At 41.6% G+C, this 20,995-nt stretch overlaps 3 protein-coding genes across 4 annotated transcripts; 1 reads left to right on the top strand and 2 right to left on the bottom strand.

The window, feature by feature from the left end:
* The first annotated feature begins 160 nt into the window (after positions 1-160).
* osmr (oncostatin M receptor) lies at positions 161-6,989 on the top strand. Its single transcript, XM_069138944.1, has 17 exons — positions 161-248; positions 338-492; positions 649-802; positions 1,242-1,514; positions 1,628-1,757; positions 2,174-2,322; positions 2,532-2,665; positions 2,761-2,902; positions 3,200-3,285; positions 3,422-3,635; positions 4,050-4,235; positions 4,334-4,435; positions 5,202-5,369; positions 5,597-5,749; positions 5,889-5,970; positions 6,084-6,168; positions 6,451-6,989. Exons 1-17 carry the CDS (start codon positions 161-163, stop codon positions 6,853-6,855), a joined length of 2,706 nt encoding a protein of 901 aa, XP_068995045.1. The 3' UTR covers positions 6,856-6,989.
* Positions 6,990-7,462: 473 nt separating this feature from the next.
* On the bottom strand, positions 7,463-10,713 carry LOC138191885 (uncharacterized). Of its 2 annotated transcripts, XM_069138945.1 has the most exons (5): positions 10,625-10,713; positions 10,061-10,115; positions 9,146-9,217; positions 7,741-7,825; positions 7,463-7,547 (listed from the first exon to the last, which is right to left on the bottom strand). In XM_069138945.1, the coding sequence occupies exons 1-5, from the start codon at positions 10,676-10,678 to the stop codon at positions 7,499-7,501; spliced, it is 315 nt and encodes a 104-aa protein (XP_068995046.1). In that variant the 5' UTR covers positions 10,679-10,713; the 3' UTR covers positions 7,463-7,498. The 2 variants fall into 2 exon arrangements, 1 of the variants encoding a protein (XP_068995046.1); XR_011177760.1 differs by lacking the exons at positions 7,463-7,547; positions 7,741-7,825 and adding an exon at positions 8,245-8,800.
* Positions 10,714-11,889: 1,176 nt separating this feature from the next.
* On the bottom strand, positions 11,890-17,237 carry ykt6 (YKT6 v-SNARE homolog (S. cerevisiae)). The gene is made up of 8 exons (XM_069138338.1): positions 17,043-17,237; positions 16,603-16,740; positions 16,018-16,100; positions 15,577-15,677; positions 15,374-15,478; positions 14,887-14,952; positions 13,755-13,856; positions 11,890-13,657 (listed from the first exon to the last, which is right to left on the bottom strand). The coding sequence occupies exons 2-8, from the start codon at positions 16,704-16,706 to the stop codon at positions 13,622-13,624; spliced, it is 597 nt and encodes a 198-aa protein (XP_068994439.1). The 5' UTR covers positions 16,707-16,740; positions 17,043-17,237; the 3' UTR covers positions 11,890-13,621.
* Positions 17,238-20,995: the final 3,758 nt, after the last annotated feature.

Below are 20,995 nucleotides of genomic sequence, written 5' to 3'. Positions count from 1 at the left end.
GTGATCTTTACACACCTCATGGTTTCCTGAGGTTCAGTTGTGCAACACTATTACTGACAAGCTGCTATTTACCACTGACTCATGAGCCTTTCAGTCAGTGCGCAGAGTCAACAGCTGATGTTTCACTCTTGTTTACTTTGATCATTCCTCAGTTGAGAGGATGATTAGTGTCAGAATATCCCTCATTAAGCTGCTTGGGTTGTATCTCATATTTTCTAAGGACCACGGTGAGGGCTGCATTGACGCTGGTAAGTTGGACTTACTTAAGTTCTCCCAAGTCATTTTAAAGCTCCTCATATATGTCTTGTAACTTTATGTGAACTGTGTTGTGTGCAAGGTTGTCAACTGCCAAAACCGAGCATCAGTCTTCTGAACGTAAGAAATGACAAGCAAAGCCTCACAGTGAGGTGGTTAGTAAACCACAGCGGCTTAGTGAGTGACAATTATGAGATCCAAATCGGTCGCACTGAACAGCACACTATAATTTACAACGTGAGTATTTAAAAGGGTTTGATGCAGGTTAAAAGTTCTATGTTGTTACTTTATGGTATTGCCAATCTTACTTTTAACATCCATTTAACTATCACATCATTAATAATTATCAACTGTAATGTAGTTTATCTATACGTCCTGTTTTTGTTAATCTAGAGTAATGCGAGTTACTCTTCCAGAGATTCAGCTGAACACACATGGACATGGATCTCTGATCTTCCTCTTGAGTGTGTCGATCACTCAGTCAGGATGCGAAATATCTATAATCAGTCCGTTCCGAGTCCTTGGAGCGACTGGATGACCAACTATGGTGAGATGCTGCTCTCCTCTTCAAGTGTCAATATACTGTATGTGAGTCAAATCTAACCAGATACGTAGACATTTCACTGATGTAGTAATCACTATTGTTGCTTTAAGTGAGTGAGTCTCTCATTCTTTCTCCCTTCCCCTTCATCAATCTTTACATCAGTGTTTCTCAACAGTTGCAGTCATGGCAAATGCCTATTGCCACACATCCAACTCCCACCCTGCTCATAAAAAACTGAGATGACAAACATTTTTATTGTTTATAATTTTTGAAGGCATTGTTCAGCAACACTTTTTCAGGTCCTTATAATTTTACTCAACCTGATCTTGTGCAAAGAGGCAACGTCGGGGAGTTTTAAAGGACTTTAGAATATACTAGGGATCGTTGATACAGAACTTCTGCCTCATCAGACTGCACTATAATTGTATACTGTGTCTTTTAGGAGTCAAAGCAGAGGATGAGGCTAAGATCTTCCCCTATGATCGGGTGCTGAGGGAGGGCACCAGTGCCGTCTTCTGCTGTGTTCCCCCTGCAGGAGTCAATATCACAAGCATTGCCTTCAGGGGCAACCAATACCCTCTTATGAGCATTGGAGCCAGAGTGAAGGCCATAACTGTACACAACCTGACTATACCAACAACAGTCATTAAAGTATTGTTACTCAGTTGCAAAGAAACAACAGGAAATAGCAGGCATACCTATAACTATGTCAGCTGTGAGTTTAAATTGACATCTTTTATTATATTTTTGGTATTCTGTATTATTTTCATGGAGAACTTGTACATGTGTATAACTCTGCGTGTGTGTATATATATATATATACTGTAGTTCCTCCCCAGAAGCCCAGAAACCTCAGCTGTGCAACCTCAGACATGCTAACGGTCACCTGCACCTGGGATACAGACAGAAAACGAGACCCGCGTGATCGCAACAAGCAGACACACACTCTCCACATAGAGTAAGCATACACTGTGCACACATTACCAGAAATTCAGGATGCATTTGTAGCAGAATGACAGATGTAGATAGCAGTTTTTTTTCGTCAATATTGGTCCGATATATTTAGCTTCTACCAGCAGACGGACGCTGTGGCGGCCTTGTGGTCAGACCTACTGTGTAGATATTTGTTTTGTTGAGGTACACAGCAAGGCTTCAAATATAAAATCTGTATTTAAATTAGTTGGAGTTACCTCTGCAGGTATCCTCACAGGATACTTACCACTTTTTACGGGACAGAAACTTAAAAACCCAACTATAGATTCATCAAACAATAGATACCATGTCACAACAAACAGTTGTTGGCTGTCTGTTAAGCCTTTTTTTTTTTTTTTTTTTTTTTTTCCCCTATTCTCTTCTTTGTTTTTGAAAACACAGGAACTCAGACCTGGCTCTTATCAACTGTGAGCAATCATCTTGTACTTTCCCTGCTATGCCACAGCTGCAAGAGTACAACATCAGTGTGGTGGTGACGGATAAACTGGGAGAGGAGACGGAGAGATACAGCTTCAACATCTCTGACAGAGGTCATGCAAACATATGACTAAAATATGCAATGTGTTGTTTCTATATACTTTACATACTTTCAGTTGTGAATTTGTTTATGTAAAGACCGAGGTAACATTTAACACACCCTATTCCACTCTCATGCAGCCTCAGTTCTTCTGCACAATGTAGTGAAATCATTGTTGAAGTTTTATCAAATATGTTTTTCATGTGTGTGTGTTGTCATTAGTGATTCCTGTTGTGGAGTTGCACAGAGAGAGCATTGGGGTGACGGATGCCTCCTTGTCCTGCAGCGTTCAGGGGAACTTGACTCGGCTGAACCTCCTCTGTCAGGTTTCTTCAGTCCCGGGCAGCATCACAGAGGTGAATTTAATCTGATTTACCTAAAGTGTTCATACTGCTGAACTGAAAGTCAGACATTTTAGTGCATGTTTTTTAACCTCCCACCTGTGTACCAGCTGAGCTGCAACAGCGTGAGGGGCCTCTGCGAAGTCAAACTGGAACATCTGCTTCCCAACACACGTTATTCCACCAAGGTACGCTGCTCTGTCAGCGAGTGGCTCTGGGGAGAGTGGTCACGGCCTCTGTTCTTCACAACCGGTAAGTATAAAGTGGGTGTCTTACAGGATAGTATGATGTTTACTGGGTGTAGTGAAGCCCAAATTCAATGAAGGAAGGTAGGCAGAACGTGACACTGACATGGCATCCTCTATTGGACTGAGGGGTGTATTACACACTGTAGCTTGATAGAAGCAGTTTAGCCAGCAATACTACGCATCAACACATTGGGTCAAGTCCAAACTTAAAATCTTGTTTTCGTACATACAACAAGTATGCTGGTTCTGGTATTGACTGATCGTCTTGTCTGTGATGTTTTGATCAAATAATTCCTCTCAGATCCTTTGGTGACCTTGGACCTTTGGAGGAGAATACAGCAGCTGTCTGACTCACACAGTCGTCAAGTTACTCTGTTGTGGAATCCGGTAAGCTTTTCTCCAGTTGGGTTATTTTGGCACAAATAAATGGTTGGTATAGCACCCAAACTCTTTGTTTGGTATTAGGGAATATACTGTTTGTCATGAACCATTTCCACTCTTCATGAACCCACTATATTCTCAGCATATTGTTGGCACAGCAGCCACAGTAAACATCCAAAGCTACACAGTTCAGTGGTCACAGGAAGGCCAAACCAGTACACAGTCGAAGGACAGCGGACAGAGCCAGGCAGAGGTCTCCATCGGTCCAGGAAAGTGTGACTTCACTGTCCAGGCTGTCCTCCACAGCGGCTCCTCCGTCCCTGCACACATCACCATCCCTCCGATGGACCACACAGGTAAACAACATCCGTGGAGTCGGCCGAGAGCAGCCTTTCTCTGAGACAGGACCTCTAAAATAGAGACATTAATAAAGCTTGTATTCCTGAAAATGTGATTTAATCTTACAGCATTTATACTGTTATTGTTAAGTTTGTGCATCTCTCAGCTGGATGTCTTGGAAATATATGAACAGCTAAAATGTGACTTAAAAAAAAATAACTTTGCTGTAGCAACTAGCTGAACGATTATTCAGCATTGTCTGTTGTTCCATGTTGTTCCTTTATTTTGTTTTTGAATTTACCTACTTTTCTAGTTGTAGCACTGCTAACACTAATAATAGGAGTTGCAAACAAACTGCATGTTAATCCTGCTGCACTGAGCAGTTTGACATAAATAGATATAAAGTGAATGAAATGTGTTTCTCTGTTCAGAAAAACCTCCAGCACAGAAGCGGCTGAGCAGCACCACAGCTGGCGGTTTCAATCTGTCTTGGGATGAGCGAAGCAGTCTCACCTGCGACTACACTGTGGAATGGTGCACCCTGGGAAATGCAGTGCCGTGCACTCTGCAGTGGATGAAGGTGCCAGAGGGAAACGACACACTGTTCCTCCCTGCAAGTAAGTTGTTGATTTTTTTTTTTTCTTAAGTGCCCAGTGTAAACATTTTTTTTTTAGCCTATTTTGTCATTAATTGTTATTTATTTTTTATTTTGTAGGACATTTCAAAGCAGGTTGCAGATATACATTTAATATCTATGGATGCACAGAAGATGGACACAGACTACTCGAGATACAGACCGGATACTCACAGGAGCTGAGTGAGTGAGCGAGAGTGAGAGTGAGAGTGTGAAAAAGTAGAAGAGGGGTTTAAGGTACAGTCCTGAGCAAAAATATTTTGGTACTAAAAGTGAAGTGAAGATAAATGGTTTTAATGTAAAACAAAAACTAAAAACATCTTGATACAATCGATATTTATATGATCACCTCTTGCCTTTAAAACAGCACCAGCTCTCTTTGGTGATCTTGCGCAGTTTTTCAAGGTGCGTGGTTGATATATATTTCAGCTGAGTGGAGATCTTGCTGCAGTTCCTCTGTGAATTTAGGCTGCATCAATGTCTTCTGTCTCTTCGTGTGAACCCAGACTGACTCCATGATGTTGAGATCAGGCTCTGTGGGAAGTCAGACCATCTCTTACAAGACTCCTTGTTCTTCTGTTTTCCTGTAGATTGTTGTTTTAGACTCTGCGTGTATGTTTCAGGTCAGGTGTGGGAGATCGCTGTAGAACCCACATCTAAATAAAACTCTTACTACGGTGTGGTAGCTAAAGTTTTGACACGTATGCAGAGAGTAGCAGAGAAAAGACAGCAATGCAAATGATACTGTAATTAGTCCGTGAACACCAGGTTTACTTTTGCAAAGGAAATAACAAAACAAAAGAAATCTGTACGGACATCATGCAGAGAGTTCCTGTAGTTTTCCGTCGGTTGGGGAAATTGTATTTTAGCTGTCTGCTTTAAGTCTGCTATTTTATTTCTAACTCATTCTTTCGGTCTTCCTTCCTCATCACCATCTCCTTTTCCTCAGAATCTGTACAGTCACCCATTCTGGTTGAACCTGTTCACAGCACTTCCTCATCTGTGACACTGGTGTGGCATTACAATGAAGATGATCCAGCTCAGCCGGCCTTCATCACTGGTTACCTGGTTACAGTGCAGGAAGGAGGACCTGATATGCTGCCGGGTCGAGCTGCAAGTGAGTGCAGAGGAACGTTCCCAGTGCTGATAAATTCTTCCATCTTAATTACGGTGTTATAAAACAAAATATGACTGCTATGAATAAAATAACAGATGAGGACTTATCCATATGTTTACATTGATTCGGTTGTTAGAGGCAGTCTGACTTTAACACTGGTTTTAGTTACACTCGAGTTAGTTATGCTGCTCAATAAAATAATGTTTACAATCTTGTGTGCATCCAAGATTTCTTCAACGTGTCGGTGGTAGACCCGCAGCAGAAGTCTGTAACCATAGACGGTCTGCAGCAGAACCAAGAGTATGTTTTCTCTTTGAGTGTTCTCACTAAAGACGGGCCCGGACGACCGACCAGCATCACCATCAGGACCAGGATCAACTGTGAGCTTCGTGGCATCCGGCACAGTCGCAGAAATACAATATTGTTCTCTGAAAATCTTCACCAAAATGAATCGAATCCCAGGACACAAGTTGTACTAGTTAACTGTGTAAACTGCTCATCTTCCGTTTCCTCCTGTAGATGCTGCTTACTTGGCCAAGATACTGCCCCCCCTCTTGTTACTGCTCGGCTGCACCATTCTCCTGTGGTCCCAAAGAAAAATGTGAGTCACATCATCTTCAAAGCTTCAGATTAATCCTTGAAGAGGAAGAACTACAGTGGAGCTTCTCTCCTCCATCTTTTTTTTCTTTTTTCTTTACTCTGTTTCTCCTCCAGGCTGAAGAGGAGGCTGAGGGAGATATTTGCTTATCCTCCTGGTATGAACATTAAAACTCCTGAGTTTGACAACTTCCTGTATGAGGTAAGACCAAAACCACAGAGACAGGTAAAGCATGCACTGAGAGGAAACAAACTAATGCTTGCTAAGAGATGATTACCACAAATATTTCAAAACTACTCAAGGATCAACTACAATCCATTGTCAACTCTTGTCTTTGCATAAGTTATTCCCTGGAAGTAAATTTGCATGTGTGTGTGTGTGTACGTTTAGGCTCACACATTTATTATCAATCATATATTCATTTTAGTCATTTATTTTCCTTATGTTGACATTATTATTTTTTTCCTCTGCGTCTTTGTCCAGACTGATCAGAGGCTGCGGTCTCAGGAGGTGGAGGAGTGCATCAGCTGTGACATTGAGATCGTGAATATCAGACCTCCCCTGAATGAAACGACCTCATCGAGAGATCCTGAACTCACCGACACTCTGCGCTCTCCAGGTTCCTGGACCGTGAACACTCTCTGTGCGCCGCTCCAAACAGACTACATTCCACAGTCAGCCACGCTACTCAAAGACCGACCGGCTTCGGAGCAAATAACGTGGGCATCTAACAGGAGTTACTTGTGCACCACGGTGGAGAACTTCTCCGAGCTACAACAAATTACATTCAGTAATTTCAAATCCAGCTTTGAACCCTCCGACGGTCTGCAGGAATCATTCAGTATCGTACATGATTACATCTCCAATGAAACTAAATACCAGAGCTAAAATTCTACGTCATGTGTTTCATTTGTCCATTTATGGAGTATAAATATTGTAAGTCTAAACTTTTGTATTTAATCTAGAAAAAAATTATAACAATTCTGTATTTTCACTTCAAAAAGGAATTTGTTGGTGCCGTTACATGTGAAAATGTTTGCAGCGGCGGAAAGAGGAAGTTACTGTAAAGATTTTGCTAAATCGTGAAGAAACTACCGATTTTTATCTGCAGGATGTAACTGGTTGCATTGATAAAGCAGCTGAACACATCAAGCAGATGAAGGAGACGGATACACAACCGAGAGGTGTGCTACTGTTCTGAACTTTCCTTTAAAAACACTTTTAAACATAAAAATAAAGCAACGAATAATCAGGCAGTGGTAGGATGCTGTCGAAAGTTCTTCTAAATCTCTTTCAAATTTTCTGGTTCGTAACTCGTGGAGCTTCAAGTCAACAGACGCCACCAGCAGACAGTAAAGCTGAGGGAAACGCGGCACCTCCACTTCGTTCCACTCAGTAATGTTTGCGGTTTGATCTTTGGATCTATTAAAAGGATTGTCTTCAGAGGGCAAATTCTGCTCTCACATTTTAGTCCCCACCGTTAAGAACCCGAAACGACCTGCCGAACCAACACGATGTATTTTCAACCTCTTCACACAGAAGTCCTCTGTTGTACTCTCACCCTCACTTTGCTTTGCTTCCTAAAATGGAAACAGAAATGATTGTGTTTACATTAAACTAAAACACAATTGAATATGAATTGCAAATCAGGTGAGGCGATCTGTGTTTTTGTGATGACAAAGTTCGGACATGTGACACTAAAAAGCAGTCGACCAGAGAGCAGTTTGCAAGATCGCTCTAACAAAATCAAGTTCCAACTTGGTTGTTCTTTACCGTGGCGGTGGCGACACCATGCACTTCCAGAGGACAGCATAGAGTCCGAGTAGAAACGCAATGAACACTGTGGCTGCAATCGCACCTAAAAGCACAAACACATTGGTTTATTGGCACGTGCTGACTTTCACTGATTCAGAAGTTAATCCTTATGTGACCTATAATTAAAAAAAAAACCAAAACTGTCCGTCTTTGTGCTGACCAGACAAAATCCAGCCACATTATTTTATTCCCAACATTTTGTGAGCTTTATTTACTGGTTCACAGGTGTATTCAGTACCAAATGTTTCTTTTTGACCGCTTAAAAAAAAAAATAAACTGAGCAAAATATTTCTTCTTAAACGGGAACAAAATGAATGAATTTCCTCAAGCTGCCTCCGCTCAAAGATTTGTCCTAAATTGGGCTGCAGTGGAGCAGTGATGGGAGCAGTATGCTTCTTACCGTTGGTGTGGCTGTGAAGGGCTACTTCTCGTATTTCAATTAGATAAATAGTAGTTTTATAAACTTCACACTTGGCTTTTCTGTCATCTACTCTCCCAAACTTTGAAGTCATCTTTTTGTAGCCAAAGCTCTTAAAAAAAAAAAAAATGTCCTGGCGTGTTTGCCTAAATGGGCAGCTACAAGAAGAAGCATATCTTGACTGAAGTGATTGTTGATAATTGAAAAGGGGATAAAACCACTCAGGAAACACATTGATTAACACCATGTAGAAAGATACTTCATGGAAAATATTACATTTTGTTAAATAATAACTCAAATTTAAACCCGCTCCAAACAAAACTTCCTGATATTCTGTGACTTGGCCCCCAAAAAATAATCAAATATCCTGACTTCCTACGGCTGGAATACTTCCTTAATCCCCCAATATTCTAGAAAACCCTTGACCAGTGGAAACCCTGAGACCTTTGGGATTTAACTGCCCCTTCCAAACACCTAGTCAGCATATGCTGAATTTACACTAATCTGAAACAAACCCACAATGTCATCCTGTCCAGAAGAGAGCTGTATGTCGAAACACATCAATACAAGATTGAACCTCCTCAGCATCTGTAACACACACTGTGGGTCAAAATAAGTGCACAGTTTCAGTGGTATCATTATATCACACAGACCTGCAGACCTGAGGTCACCAGAGTACAAAGGTTCTCTAGCACAAGGTTCAAATGATAAGCAAGAAGCAGCTCTGCTACTCTGCGTCAACAAAATATACACACAAAACCTTACGTGCAAACACACACAAGAGGTGTGCGTTGTGGAAGTGTTACGTGAATGACAAAAATAAAAACAGAAAATAAATATTTTGGGAAAATCGAAGTTTCCGGTGCTACCAAAGAAAATGGCCCCGAGCTGAAACGGGTCCCGCCGAGTGTGTGTGTGAAGATTTTGTACAAAAGTGTGTCTCACCGGGTATGATCCCACTGCTCCTGGTTAAAGAGTCCTCCGCCCAGGAGGGACGAGTGGCCGCTGCAGTTGAAACTTTATGGAGGAGGAAAATAGAAATACTTGAAACCAACGCAAATGTGTGTGTTTATGGGACACGGTGGCTTACGTAACTATTTCAGTGACACTTTAAAATGTTATTAAAAATGTCCACGCGAGTCTAAAAGACAAAGATCTAGGATGTGAATGGCTCGTTATTGAGGTTGGTGAACACAATTTTTAAAGCCCCCTGCTGACACATTAACTGAAAAGTAACTGATAAATCCTGAAATATGTAGATTTGCAAACAATACCTTTATTCCAAACCAGCTTTAGCAAACTCACGGTGAGCAATGGGTCAAGAAACTGGGTCAAAGTTCAGGATTCAAATCTGCGGTCATTATTGAATATTAGAGTTTGGCACAGTACTGTCACGCCACTCTCCTCGTCTCCTTTTCAGTCAGCAACTCCCCTCTCTGATTAACTAATTCCCACCCCACACATGTTGCATGTTTCTTTGATTTTCCCTTTGACACAGTGTATAGTTTGCATGTTTTTGACCACTGCACCTTCACCGTTGGACAGAGAGCACTCGGCATCATTGGAGCTCTGCTATTTTGTCTTGTGTTTGCCCCTAAAGCCAACACCTACTGCTAAATGCTAAATTGGTATATTTCAAAGTGAAGGCTCTTTTAGTTTGGTATTGAAATGAACATCCAGGCATGACACTGTGAGAGTAAACACACATGTACTTCAGCTTTTTATCAGAACAAATAATAATAATAATAATAATAATAAAAAGATCCAACTAACTAAGTAGCTATTGAGTATAATCCAGATAAATAGTTCGGGTCTCCCTGGTGACTGTAACTCGAGAAGATGGAAAAGACAAAAGCTCACCATTTCTCTGTTGAACAGTATGTAAAAGCTGTCCTCTGAGATCTGGGTCAACCATCTGAAAAAAAACAACGGCAAAATGTTCATGTTTGAACCAAAAAAAAAAAATAATATGTAGGGAACAGATCACCAAGAGAACAGGACACACTGCCACCGCAACAACTCGTATTGTGCAGATTATCGGCCACTTTATACAATTACATTTGTTAGGGAAGGTGGGGAACGTGAGAAAACAAGGTTTAGTGTAGCATGAGGTGGAAACTTGCAGCAGGAAGTCCAACAATGTGGAAAAATCTGAGGGCCTCGGGCGACGACGGGAGCGAAGACAAGGAAATATGCAAGAAATTGAAATGCAAAATAGACACATATTTCCAAAACATGTGCACAAAGACAACACTTGTGCCTGTTACTTAAGAGGCAGGAAGGAAAAAAAAAATAAAAAAAAATAGTGCCAGTCCAACTCAGTGCTGTGTCGAGCTTTAGCCCTGGTCAATTCAAGTAAACTACTTGTTTTGGCACATTGCTGTTCACCGGACAGAGAAAACCACGCCGGTTATAGCCGCTCACCCTCGAGCTGTTCCCGTCACTGGTGACAGTCTTGCTCTTGTTTTTCACCTCCATGTCACCACATGTCTGAGGCTGTGCGGTCAACAATGTTTTCCTTTCTTTCTCACCTCAGCTGTGCGCTGTAGACGCGCCTCTCGTGTTGCTTTCAAGCGCGTCATTTAAACTCGGATCTTTCAGACAATGTAGTAAACATGTTGATTAAGCCGTCAATGTCATCGATTTGTTATGGAGTTTTTTTTAATTTTTTTTTTTATATTAGACTTTCGGGTAGGCGATATATTTGTACTCCAAAGGGTAAAAACAAATCGAAATAAATTGTTTAGATACTTTTACACGAAGCATCGAAAAGGCCTAACTGATAACCACTTTGTTAGGGAAAATGTATGAGCTGCAACTCCCTGTTAAAGGTAACTTAAAACATTTCCTACAGCAAGTGAAGGTTGCACCAACTTCGCACCTAACCTTCCTGCTGGTGGGACCACACATCCCCACAGGTTTGCTTATAATGAAGATGATGACTGTTGGCTTCATGTTTCTGTACAAAACAACTTTTACTGCAGTGTCACCAGTGGTGGAGGAAGTATTCAGGTTCTTTACTTAAGTGAAAAGTACTAATACAACACTGTGAAAAAACTCTGCAAGATAAAGTATACATTCAAAACCTGTCTCAAGTAAAATTAATATTACTGCTGCATTAATGTGCAGTGGAGAGCTGTAATTACTTAAGTTTGAGCTTATTTGAACTACTTTATGTACTTTAAAATAAACAATCTAGAGTAATGACATATTCTATAATAATCATCATGTTTGTATCGCATCTGCTCTGAGAACCATGTACATGTAAATAGTCTAAAAGCTCAGAAAAACAATGCATTTTACAGCAAATCCAAGTGGGTTTTAAAAATAGTTAATTTAGCTTAAAAAGTAGGACATTTTTCTCAACATATGAAGGAACCTATGATCCTTCTGTTTATATAAAAAAAAAAGAAAATCAAATTCAAACCACATTTGGAGATAAATGGTTTTCACTAGACAGAACGGGTATTAAAAGATGTAATCTTAATCGTAACTAAAGGTGTCAAATGAAGTGGAATAAAATGTGGAAGTATAAAGCAGCATCAAAAGGAACAATTCTATTAAAAGTTCAAGTCCCTTATATTTGTACCCAAGTACAGTACTTGAGTAAATGTACTTAGTTAGGATGTTCTGAAACCTCAGAAAAATTACTTCTACATGGACACCTGAAACAATGAAGACACACAAGAAACAATTTTTCTGTTTATCTAAGATTATTTGTCCTGCAACAGTATTGAACACGTCAATGTTCCAAAAACAAAATGTTAATACAGACAGTATGTTATCAGAAGTCTTTGTTTTAAATTTGCAGACCACATGTGGATCAAAAACGTTGAGATGCCGACTGTTCAACAGTAAGGTCAGTGAGATACAGCAGAGCTCTGTACATCTGACAGATGACCAAATTCAACACACCAATTGGAATGGTTTTAAAAGAAGAAATCAAACATATCTCAGAAACACACCCTGGACAAGTTTCATGTGGGACTTGGTTATAAGAATAGCATATACAAAGGTCAAGTTAATCTTTTATGAGAAATATTTTCATTTATTCTCACACACCAACAGTCTGCAGATATTGCACAAAAAGTTTACAATGTAAAAGCAGAAAAGAGCAAATTCAGACCCCACACACAAGCACTGTCCTCACATCAGACACACAGGCACTCGACATGAACGCAGCTGGATGTTTCACACCAGCGACTCGAACACACAAACAGCAGAGAGAGCAGAGAAACACCTAAAATACACAACCAAAAAGGCATCGCTTCATCTTAAACCCACCAGCAGATCCTGGGGGGAAGTTTCTCAGACCGAAATGGAAAGCAAACGCTGCTCACAGCGAAACGACGTCAGCCGTGGAGTGTCTGGAAGAAAGAGCGGGATGTCCGTCCTGACATACGGCCTGCTCAAGTGTCATGCGTGTTGGATACCAGAGCGAAAAGCATGGCTACGTTACACAGTAAAAGAGATGAAACAGGACATGGAGGAGGTTACGCGTTAGCCACACTGCGATAAGGCTGCATCTATGGCAAACATCTTTATGCGCTTTACGTCTAATCTCCCACTTCTCACCAGCTTCAAGCATTTGCATCATTCGATAACACCATCATTCAAAGTGGGAATGTTGCAGATTTCGTTTAATGCTATCGGACAGAAAAAAAAAAAAAAAGAGAAGAAGTTATGCAACTAAATCCGGTAGACCAACTATGTTTAAAAATCACCGTAAAATTGATCTTAATTCTGACGTCACGTGTCCGAACAGCCGCTTTGCTCACAATTCAAGTTTTTAGGTTGATCTCACCATTGAGGCTCATCTGAACAGCGGAGTAAATAGACGGGGTCACCTCGTGGGCGCTAAAGGCTACACCTGAACGAAAACCAGTTTTAAAAGAACTGCAGCGGTGCCGCGCTGTATGATAAGACTGTGAGATTGTCAGAGTTGCCTCGAAGCAAAAGCACAACTGCGGTTAATACTCTTTCGAAAAATTTTTTTTTCAAGAGATCAAAGTGTTAAGATTTGATTCAGTCTGAATAACATTAAATGGTTCGAAGACGTTTTCAAAAAGACACACTACCAATACACAACGTCACACAATTACGTCTCCGGCTGGTATTCAAACACCACAAAGATGTTTACCCCTTGAAAAGGTTACAAAGAATTCAAACGGTACTTTCGTCCCCTGACCCGAACCGCGGCGCTCCTTCAGCCCCCATCAGTCACAATCCAGAGAGGTCAAACTCAGACTGGCCATCTTTTTTTGTTGGTTTTTTTAATGCTCTCATCCCTGCTCCCCATCTTGGATCGAGACAGCGGCCCGTTCTGTCCTTGTTGACAGCTGGAGGCTGGTGCATGATGGGAGTTGTAGGAAAAGCAGAAAGGCAGAGAGAGGCGTGTCCTGCGAGGACGAGGCAGTGGCATCACATGATTTCACAGCAGGAGTTCTGTTTCCGCGCCTGCAGGGTGAAGACAAACACGTACACATGGTCTGTAAACATCGGGTGATGACGGGCGCACCATGCAGCGGCAATCGGGAGAGACGTCAGCACTTACAGTCTTGTAGAAGGCTTTGGACTGGTTCCCCAGGTGCTCCGACTTTGCCACGAGATCATCCAGCTTCTCTCCTCTTTCCAACAGACTTTCCATGGTGTTATGCTGAAGAAAGCAACATATTTCGTTAGGTAGATCCTGCCCAGTGTAAAGACTATTATAGATTAACAAACCGGCCAATAAAACTGGTTTAAGCCCAATTTAAGGTTGGTGGGATCAGAACTGTCCTCCCTCCAAACGCTAGAAGGGGTCCGTGTTGCATATTTGCTGTTAACCTCCTGAACTGGCGATCCAACCTTCACCTTCACCGGTTAGCTGTGCAGATGTGAGAAAGGGGCGTGGCATCGTACTCCTCTTTGTAGCTCTCTTTTGTGACGCTTTTGATGTGCACAGCCCAAGGCAACACCAGCAGTTACTTCCTGGAGAGATTGTCTTAAACTGCTGGCTGTTATGTGGCCCGGATTCACCTGACTGTTGCTCGCAGCTTCAGTTTTCACTGTGATTATATTCTGGAAACTGGGTTCGCATTGTTTGCTCCCCGGACCAATCAGCAACAACTGAGGGCGTTTTAAATTGTTCCAACGACGGCAGCGGTGGTAGAGTTTGGGTGGCGGTCAATGCTGATTGGTTACAGGCTGCTACATTAGTCTTTCAAATGAACCCGAGGTCTACGTCCATCAGGATGCAACAACTGGAAACAATCCTCAATGGAACGAGGTCAGACATGAATTCTTGCAGTAAATTTGGGTCTGGGAACACCAGGCTAGCCGTTATCCCTATCTTTTTTTTTTAAAGGTATTGTGTCTCCACATCTCCATCTCTCAGTGTGGAGTTTCATAAAACACGTGACACATGATTTCTGAAGAGGTAGGAAGGAAGTCTGAGGACCAAGTTCTGAGCGAACCGTGGCATTTGGAAGGTATCTAGACCTTAAAGTGAAAAGAAACAAGTTCTTTCTCCTCTCGGTTCACTACACCGGTAGTGTGATCTTTCCATATCCAATGTGTGTGTGTTTTCAGCCATATCGCAATACTAAAAAGAAAATTTCTAATGCTTCCACCCAAGTGAGTAATGTGCATACATAATTAGCCCTGATGAGTGTCGACTACCGTCTGTGCTTGGGGAGGTGGTTTACCAAAATGATCTTTGTCTCATCCAGCTCTGCCTGCACTTTGGTCATTGCATCTGCTTCTCTGGGGTTCTGAGGAAAAAAAACACAAAAACAAGCAACTTAGCTGTCAAGTATTCATGTATTCTGTGTGGCCGCATTTTTGTAAACATGTAGTCTGTGATCGGCCACAAACAGATTCATAAACTTAGTAGACTGTTCTATTATTTCACTTTACCATTGGAGCCACATTACTGGTGAATATTAATGAAAAATCTCATCATGGAAATATCCCTACGATGTTGTTGCAATATGGATATCGAGATATTTGGCCAAAAACAGGATCATATTAGTTTCTGTCCACAACGCCCAGCCCTAAGCTCGACGTGACACAAGGAAATGACAAAACGTGGTAATTATGGAGGCACACCTGGTACAGTCATAGTCGAGTCATACTCGGAGGCAATCGGAGTTTTCTTTGACATATTTTCCTACAAGCAGACGATAAACTGACCTGGTATTTAGACAGGTGGATGTCCAGAGCTTTGTAGTTTATGGTTTCGGGATTACCGGAGGGCCAGTCTATACTGTCTACTTGCCTAGAGAACTCCTCTAATACCTAAAAAAAACCAAAAAAACAATGAGAACAATCTCAATATTAACTCTGAAAGCTGATAAGTCTATAGTAGTGTGTTTTATGTTCGTATGTATGCCCACCTTTTCGAGCAATGTGAAACAGACTCTCTGCGGGTATTCAGTGTCTGCGATGACCACGGCGCCCAAGTTGTCATTTCTCACGTACACATGGCACAAGTACTCTGAAAGAGAGAAACCATAGATGGTGTGATCACAACAAACGCGTGTTCCAACAGCCTTCCTGATGGTACGTGAACCCAGAGTCTGATGCTGGTTCAGAAAAGCAGAAGTGACACGTTTCTTTTGATATAAAGTGCGATCTCTGTACAGACACAGTCATTAAGCATCGGGGCGGCCCTGATATTTGTTAACGTCAGCTTCTTGTTACTTGATACATCAATTTGATAATGCAGCTTGTTTGATGCTGAGGGTCTAAAGTGATCATTGACAGGGGGGAAAAAAAAAAAAAAAAAAAAAAAAAAATCTTAATTTTAAAACTGGACTGCCTGGTTGTCTTTTTACCTTGTTCTTTGACAGAGGCACGGCTTCCTTGAGATGTTCGCTCAACAATCAAGGCACTGGTGAAGGTCATGAACTCCTGAATACTAAACAGACCAAAACAATAACATCACTCGTGGGCAACAGGAGACAGTCAAAAGTCTGCTGGGCGACCGCACAGATCAAACATCAAGATTATTACAGTGACATTAAAAACCCAGCGGTGGTAAGAACACGTTTTAGATCAAAACACGTTGATGGAGACGACATAGAGACATGGAGACATGGAGACGACTTGGAGACATGGAGATGACATGGAGACGACATACGACATGGATACGACATGGAGACGACATGGATACGACATGGAGACGACATGGATACGACATGAAGACATGGAGACGAGATGGAGACATGGAGACGACATGGAGACATGGAGACGAGATGGAGACATGGAGACGACATGGAGACGACATGGAGACATGGAGACGAGATGGAGACATGGAGACGACATGGAGACGACATGGATACGACATGAAGACATGGAGACATGGAGACGAGATGGAGACATGGATACGACATGGAGACATGGAGACGACAAGGACGCACCTGGAGCGCTGGAAGAAGCTGAAGGAGGAGAGGTCGTAGGCCGCTTTGAGGAGGTTGGCTTTGGTCGCTCCCTTGAAGAGGATGCTGAGGCTGTAGAGCTTCATGTTGCCGCCGGATCAGTTCAGACACAGTCCTGATCTGGACAGAGTCACATGAGGGCGTTAATCCTTCATCCACGGACCACTCAAAGACAGAAACTTAACGCGCAGCTTTCAGAGGAGCCGACCGGCGGTAGCTGGGGAGCTAACCGGTCACTGTTATCTTAACGCTCAGCTTAAGTCGAGCTTTTTTTTTTTTCCCTCCGGGCGGAGAAGACCATGTTAACTGGTTCAGATAATGACGTGAATGCGGTTTAAAACCCGTCGACGCGTCTTTGAATCCGGTCGAGAGCGCCGCTAGCTCCGCATGCTACCTGGTCTGCGAGGCCGCAGCGAACTTACCGGGAAAGTCTGCAGCAAAACCCTTCGATCCCCGTCAAAACAACCACAACGACCTCTTAGTCCACATAAAGTAAAACTCCTGGGTATGTTTGGCAGATGTCCGCACGCCAAAACACGGTGTAGTTAGCGGCAACTTAACTGTTTGCATTAAGCGCTTAAGAGACCGATCACCCACCACGTCACGGTCCCCAGACGGTCCAACGGGATATTGGCTCCGGCTGAAACAAACACGAGTTTCACGGTTCCTGTTGAATGTAAGATCAAATGTAACGCAATCAATGGTAGAATGTAGCTGAGTATATTTACTCAACTACCATAATTGAATTCCTAATGATAGAAAAGATTATGGGCATTTTATTTTCTAAAGTAATTTTGAAACCTTTGGGTGTGAAGCAAATAAAGAAGAGGAATAAATGATTTGCCAATTAGGTTATAGGTCTAAAATTGTTTAACATTTTGGTGGTTTTGTGAGTCAGCTGTTTTGTCCACCAAAAACATGGCACCCTCAATTGATGTTTTCTCTTGGTAATCTTGCTCCATTTAACAATTTCCCCCCTGGCCACTTAACTCAGGGTAACTAAGTGTTTTCCATGTCAGAAGTGGGCCTGTTATTCATTTCCCTGGCAACACATTGAAATCATTTTGGCGTGGAAACCACTGAGCCTTTAGGTGCATCTGTTGACAGGTGAGCTGCACCAGGGGGAGAAAGGATTTTTCTTTCTTGGAACTAGTTTTGGTAAAGATATTGAGGTCATATAGTCAGTGAGAAGTTCAGCTTTACGGACCTGGAGATTTGTTTAATATATATATATATATATATTTATTTTTTTTTAGCAGTTTTCTTGCTCAGAAATGTGATGGTTCATCGCTGAAATTAATGTTTGGGTGGAAAATTCAACGTTTTAATCTATTTTCCTCGACTGCTGGATGGCACATTCAGTTTGTGGACTTTAACTGAACTACAAGAATGAAGACGGATCCACAGGTTTTTACATAATGGATAGTTTTTTAATTAAATGTGTGCAAGAATGAAGTTTATTTTTTTCCCCTTAAAATATCTTTAAGAATGAGAAAAGCTCCGTTTATTTAACATTGTGCCCAGCCTAATGACTTCGTTTCACGGTTTTCCAGCTTGGCCTTGAAAACACTGCAGATATGTAAATGTCTTTGAGAGCTGCCGGGAAGCATTATGTAGATCAAACGCTGGGAATATAATAATGGTCTGTAAGAGGATAACATATTATTTATACTTTATGCACGGGCACCGAGACAAAACACGATAAGAGCAGAAATTTAGGAATCTCCAGTACTCCTGGGAAAAGGAGTGAACTTCCACTGCAGAGCACTAATGGTCGGCAGGACGCTTACGATTTAATCCTCGTGGTGATACGATGGATAAGGTAATGAAATAACTTTTTTTAATTGATTGAGTTGAAAGTCAAGGTTGTCTTTTTATGATGACATGTGGCTTATGATGGACATAGGTCTCCTGGTTGAAACTGATTAAATCACAATAACCCTGTAAAACAAACAATTTTTACATAAATTTTAAATTATGAAGGACAAAAAATTATCTAAATGTATGTATGTATCTCTGTCTGTCTGTCTGTCTGTCTGTCTGTCTGTCTGTCTGTCTGTCTATCTATCTATCTATCTATCTATCTATCTATCTATCTATCTATCTATCTATCTATCTATCTATCTATCTATCTATCTATCTATCTATCTATCTATCTGAGTTACTATAAGTTTGTATATGTAAATAAGGTAGTAACCAATAATCTAAATGAACAAACCCAATGAATGCATGCAAAACCACTGATTAAATGTTTGTGAAAAATTCATAACTGTAAATGAAGTAACTAAGTAAGCAAAAACGTAAAATGATTATGAAAGAAAACAGTAAAAGGTAAGTATGGATACAATGCTTTGAGTTTTTAAGCAGTGTTGACATCTGGAGGCCTGCTGCTATAGAGTGGGCCAGTGGCTGCAGTATGGATCTGAAATAGATGAAGGGCACTTTAAAGGAGGCGCTTTAAAGAATGGGAAAAAGTAAATAACGAAGTAGGCAGACTTTCAAACAGTCCGTAAGACTTTGATGGATACAGCAAATGGAGGCGACATCTGACAAGACTGGCTTGAAAAGTTTCCACCTCAATGTGCTAATTTTAATAAAGAGACTTGTGTGCCGCAGTTAACGAGCTGTGACACAAATTCCTTGATGCACAGTGGGGCCTATGTAGTACACTGTAGGCCTACAGATCTTTACATTTCCTTTTCCTGTAGTCGAATAACACAGTTGCTCAGTCTTTGAGGTTTACTTTGGGAGAGACAGCTGGAGATCCATCAGGCCACTCTCTGTGCAAACAGCCCAGCAGGTTAAATTAACTGGATAATCAGCTATTGACAAGCACTTGGCACACATTCATCTCTTTTCCAAAAATTCACGCAATGCAAACCGAGTCTGTGTTACAACTTGCTTATGATTTTAGAAATGTCACCATTTAACATTTCTTGGCATTTTGTAATGAATCGGGTTTTCCCCGCGCTGTAGTCATCTGTTTATCAGAATCAGTCGACATTAAAAAGATTCCTGCTGCTGAAAGTCAGAACTCACACTGGAGCTGATATAAGTATTGACCAACATGTTAGAAACACATTATAACTACATAAAGTTCCTCCTTTTGAGTTGATTTTTAGCCCCTGAGACCAACATGAGATCCCAAACTTTCAAAACAACCCAGATATCTCAGCTGAAGATTGTGGAAATGTGTAGCCTATAAAATGTTTGACAAGACATCTAGAACACCTCAGTTTGTCGTAATGTTGCATCACATATGTTAGATACTTTACTCATTATTATTTGCTGCACAGCTTCTATGAAACAACCAGGAGAAATAAATGTGATCAGTACTGGATGATTTTACTTACAATCTGTGTCACTAGGTTGGAGTTACTCTGGGTTTATTTATAAATCTTGAAGTGAGGACACTGGGTGAAAGGATCAGAGTTACCTCACAGACCAAGGTCAGAACTAAAAATAGCTCTGACCTCTGCTCAGGTAAACTATCAGGGCTGATAAGCACAGGAGGCATTCACCTCTAGCATGTTATTATTAGTTTTTGGGGTCATATGCTTAAACCTCTCTATCTCTGTCGGTTGGGTCAACCTTAAGCCACAGGCCACTCATTGCCACATGAAAGCAAAGAATAATTTACCAAACTTAACGTAGTTTTGGTGACAGGTGGATGTTGAAACCTGCAAGGTATTTCTGCTCTTTCTGTACCAGCTGCAGAGTGTTTAGGTGGGCGCCATCCTTCACTGTTGTTTCGCCCCTTTAATCCCAGGGTGTCTCAGGAAGGTGGGGCAGCTGTCAGGGATGTCTCAGTGCAGCTGGAACCAGACAGACTTCTTCTGTGTGATTTGTCAGTTCCCCTTATTCTTGCCTGTTCTGAAAAGTTTCCTGAAGCCATCTTCTCTCGGTACATATTAAGACAAGGTTCTCAGTTGCCGACCACAGGGCAATGTCAGGTGTCAGTGTGAGGTCTGACCTCAGTCATTTCCTAAGGCAAAGATAGATTATTCTGAGATGTGTGGGGCAGCTCTGCACCGATTGTACTGGTTGTTACAAAATGGACAAGCTGCTTCCAATGATGTTTGTGATTCTTGCTCACCAAGCCTGTCATGCTCTCAGTGAGATCGGCCAGCGTCCTTAGCAGCGGGTCATGCTGTGTCCTGTAATGACCCTGAATCAAAGTGGTCTTGCAGTCATGCGGTGGAGGTTTACCTGGGCTGCATTACTCTTCTAAGCAAATCAATCAGCCTAGATTATCTGGGATAGTTAGTGTGTCATACATGACTCGAATTAAAAAACTCAATCTTGCCTAAATACCTTACTTTGTCCATTGCCTATGCTGGTTTTAGCTAACAGACTCTTCCTCCACCCCGTCCCT

The sequence above is a fragment of the Embiotoca jacksoni genome, unplaced genomic scaffold, assembly GCF_022577435.1.
Source record: "Embiotoca jacksoni isolate LCO1_2020_lvr unplaced genomic scaffold, fEmbJac1.0.p SCAF_8, whole genome shotgun sequence".
Taxonomy (NCBI): domain Eukaryota; kingdom Metazoa; phylum Chordata; class Actinopteri; family Embiotocidae; genus Embiotoca; species Embiotoca jacksoni.
This window is presented reverse-complemented; position numbering and strand designations above follow the sequence as displayed.

Excerpts from the sequence above, each read along its gene's own strand:
- osmr (XM_069138944.1), top strand. The coding sequence starts at position 161 with ATGATTAGTGTCAGAATATCCCTCATTAAGCTGCTTGGGTTGTATCTC. Across the intron at positions 803-1,241 it reads CGACTGGATGACCAACTATG|GAGTCAAAGCAGAGGATGAG; the intron begins GTGAGATGCTGC and ends TGTGTCTTTTAG. Across the intron at positions 4,236-4,333 it reads CACACTGTTCCTCCCTGCAA|GACATTTCAAAGCAGGTTGC; the intron begins GTAAGTTGTTGA and ends TTTATTTTGTAG.
- LOC138191885 (XM_069138945.1), bottom strand. The coding sequence starts at position 10,678 with ATGGAGGTGAAAAACAAGAGCAAGACTGTCACCAGTGACGGGAACAGC. Across the intron at positions 9,218-10,060 it reads TACTGTTCAACAGAGAAATG|TTTCAACTGCAGCGGCCACT; the intron begins GTGAGCTTTTGT and ends TCCTCCATAAAG. Across the intron at positions 7,826-9,145 it reads GAGCAGTGGGATCATACCCG|GTGCGATTGCAGCCACAGTG; the intron begins GTGAGACACACT and ends TTGTGCTTTTAG.
- ykt6 (XM_069138338.1), bottom strand. The coding sequence starts at position 16,706 with ATGAAGCTCTACAGCCTCAGCATCCTCTTCAAGGGAGCGACCAAAGCC. Across the intron at positions 15,678-16,017 it reads TGCCTCTGTCAAAGAACAAG|AGTACTTGTGCCATGTGTAC; the intron begins GTAAAAAGACAA and ends TCTCTCTTTCAG. Across the intron at positions 15,479-15,576 it reads GTTTCACATTGCTCGAAAAG|GTATTAGAGGAGTTCTCTAG; the intron begins GTGGGCATACAT and ends GGTTTTTTTTAG.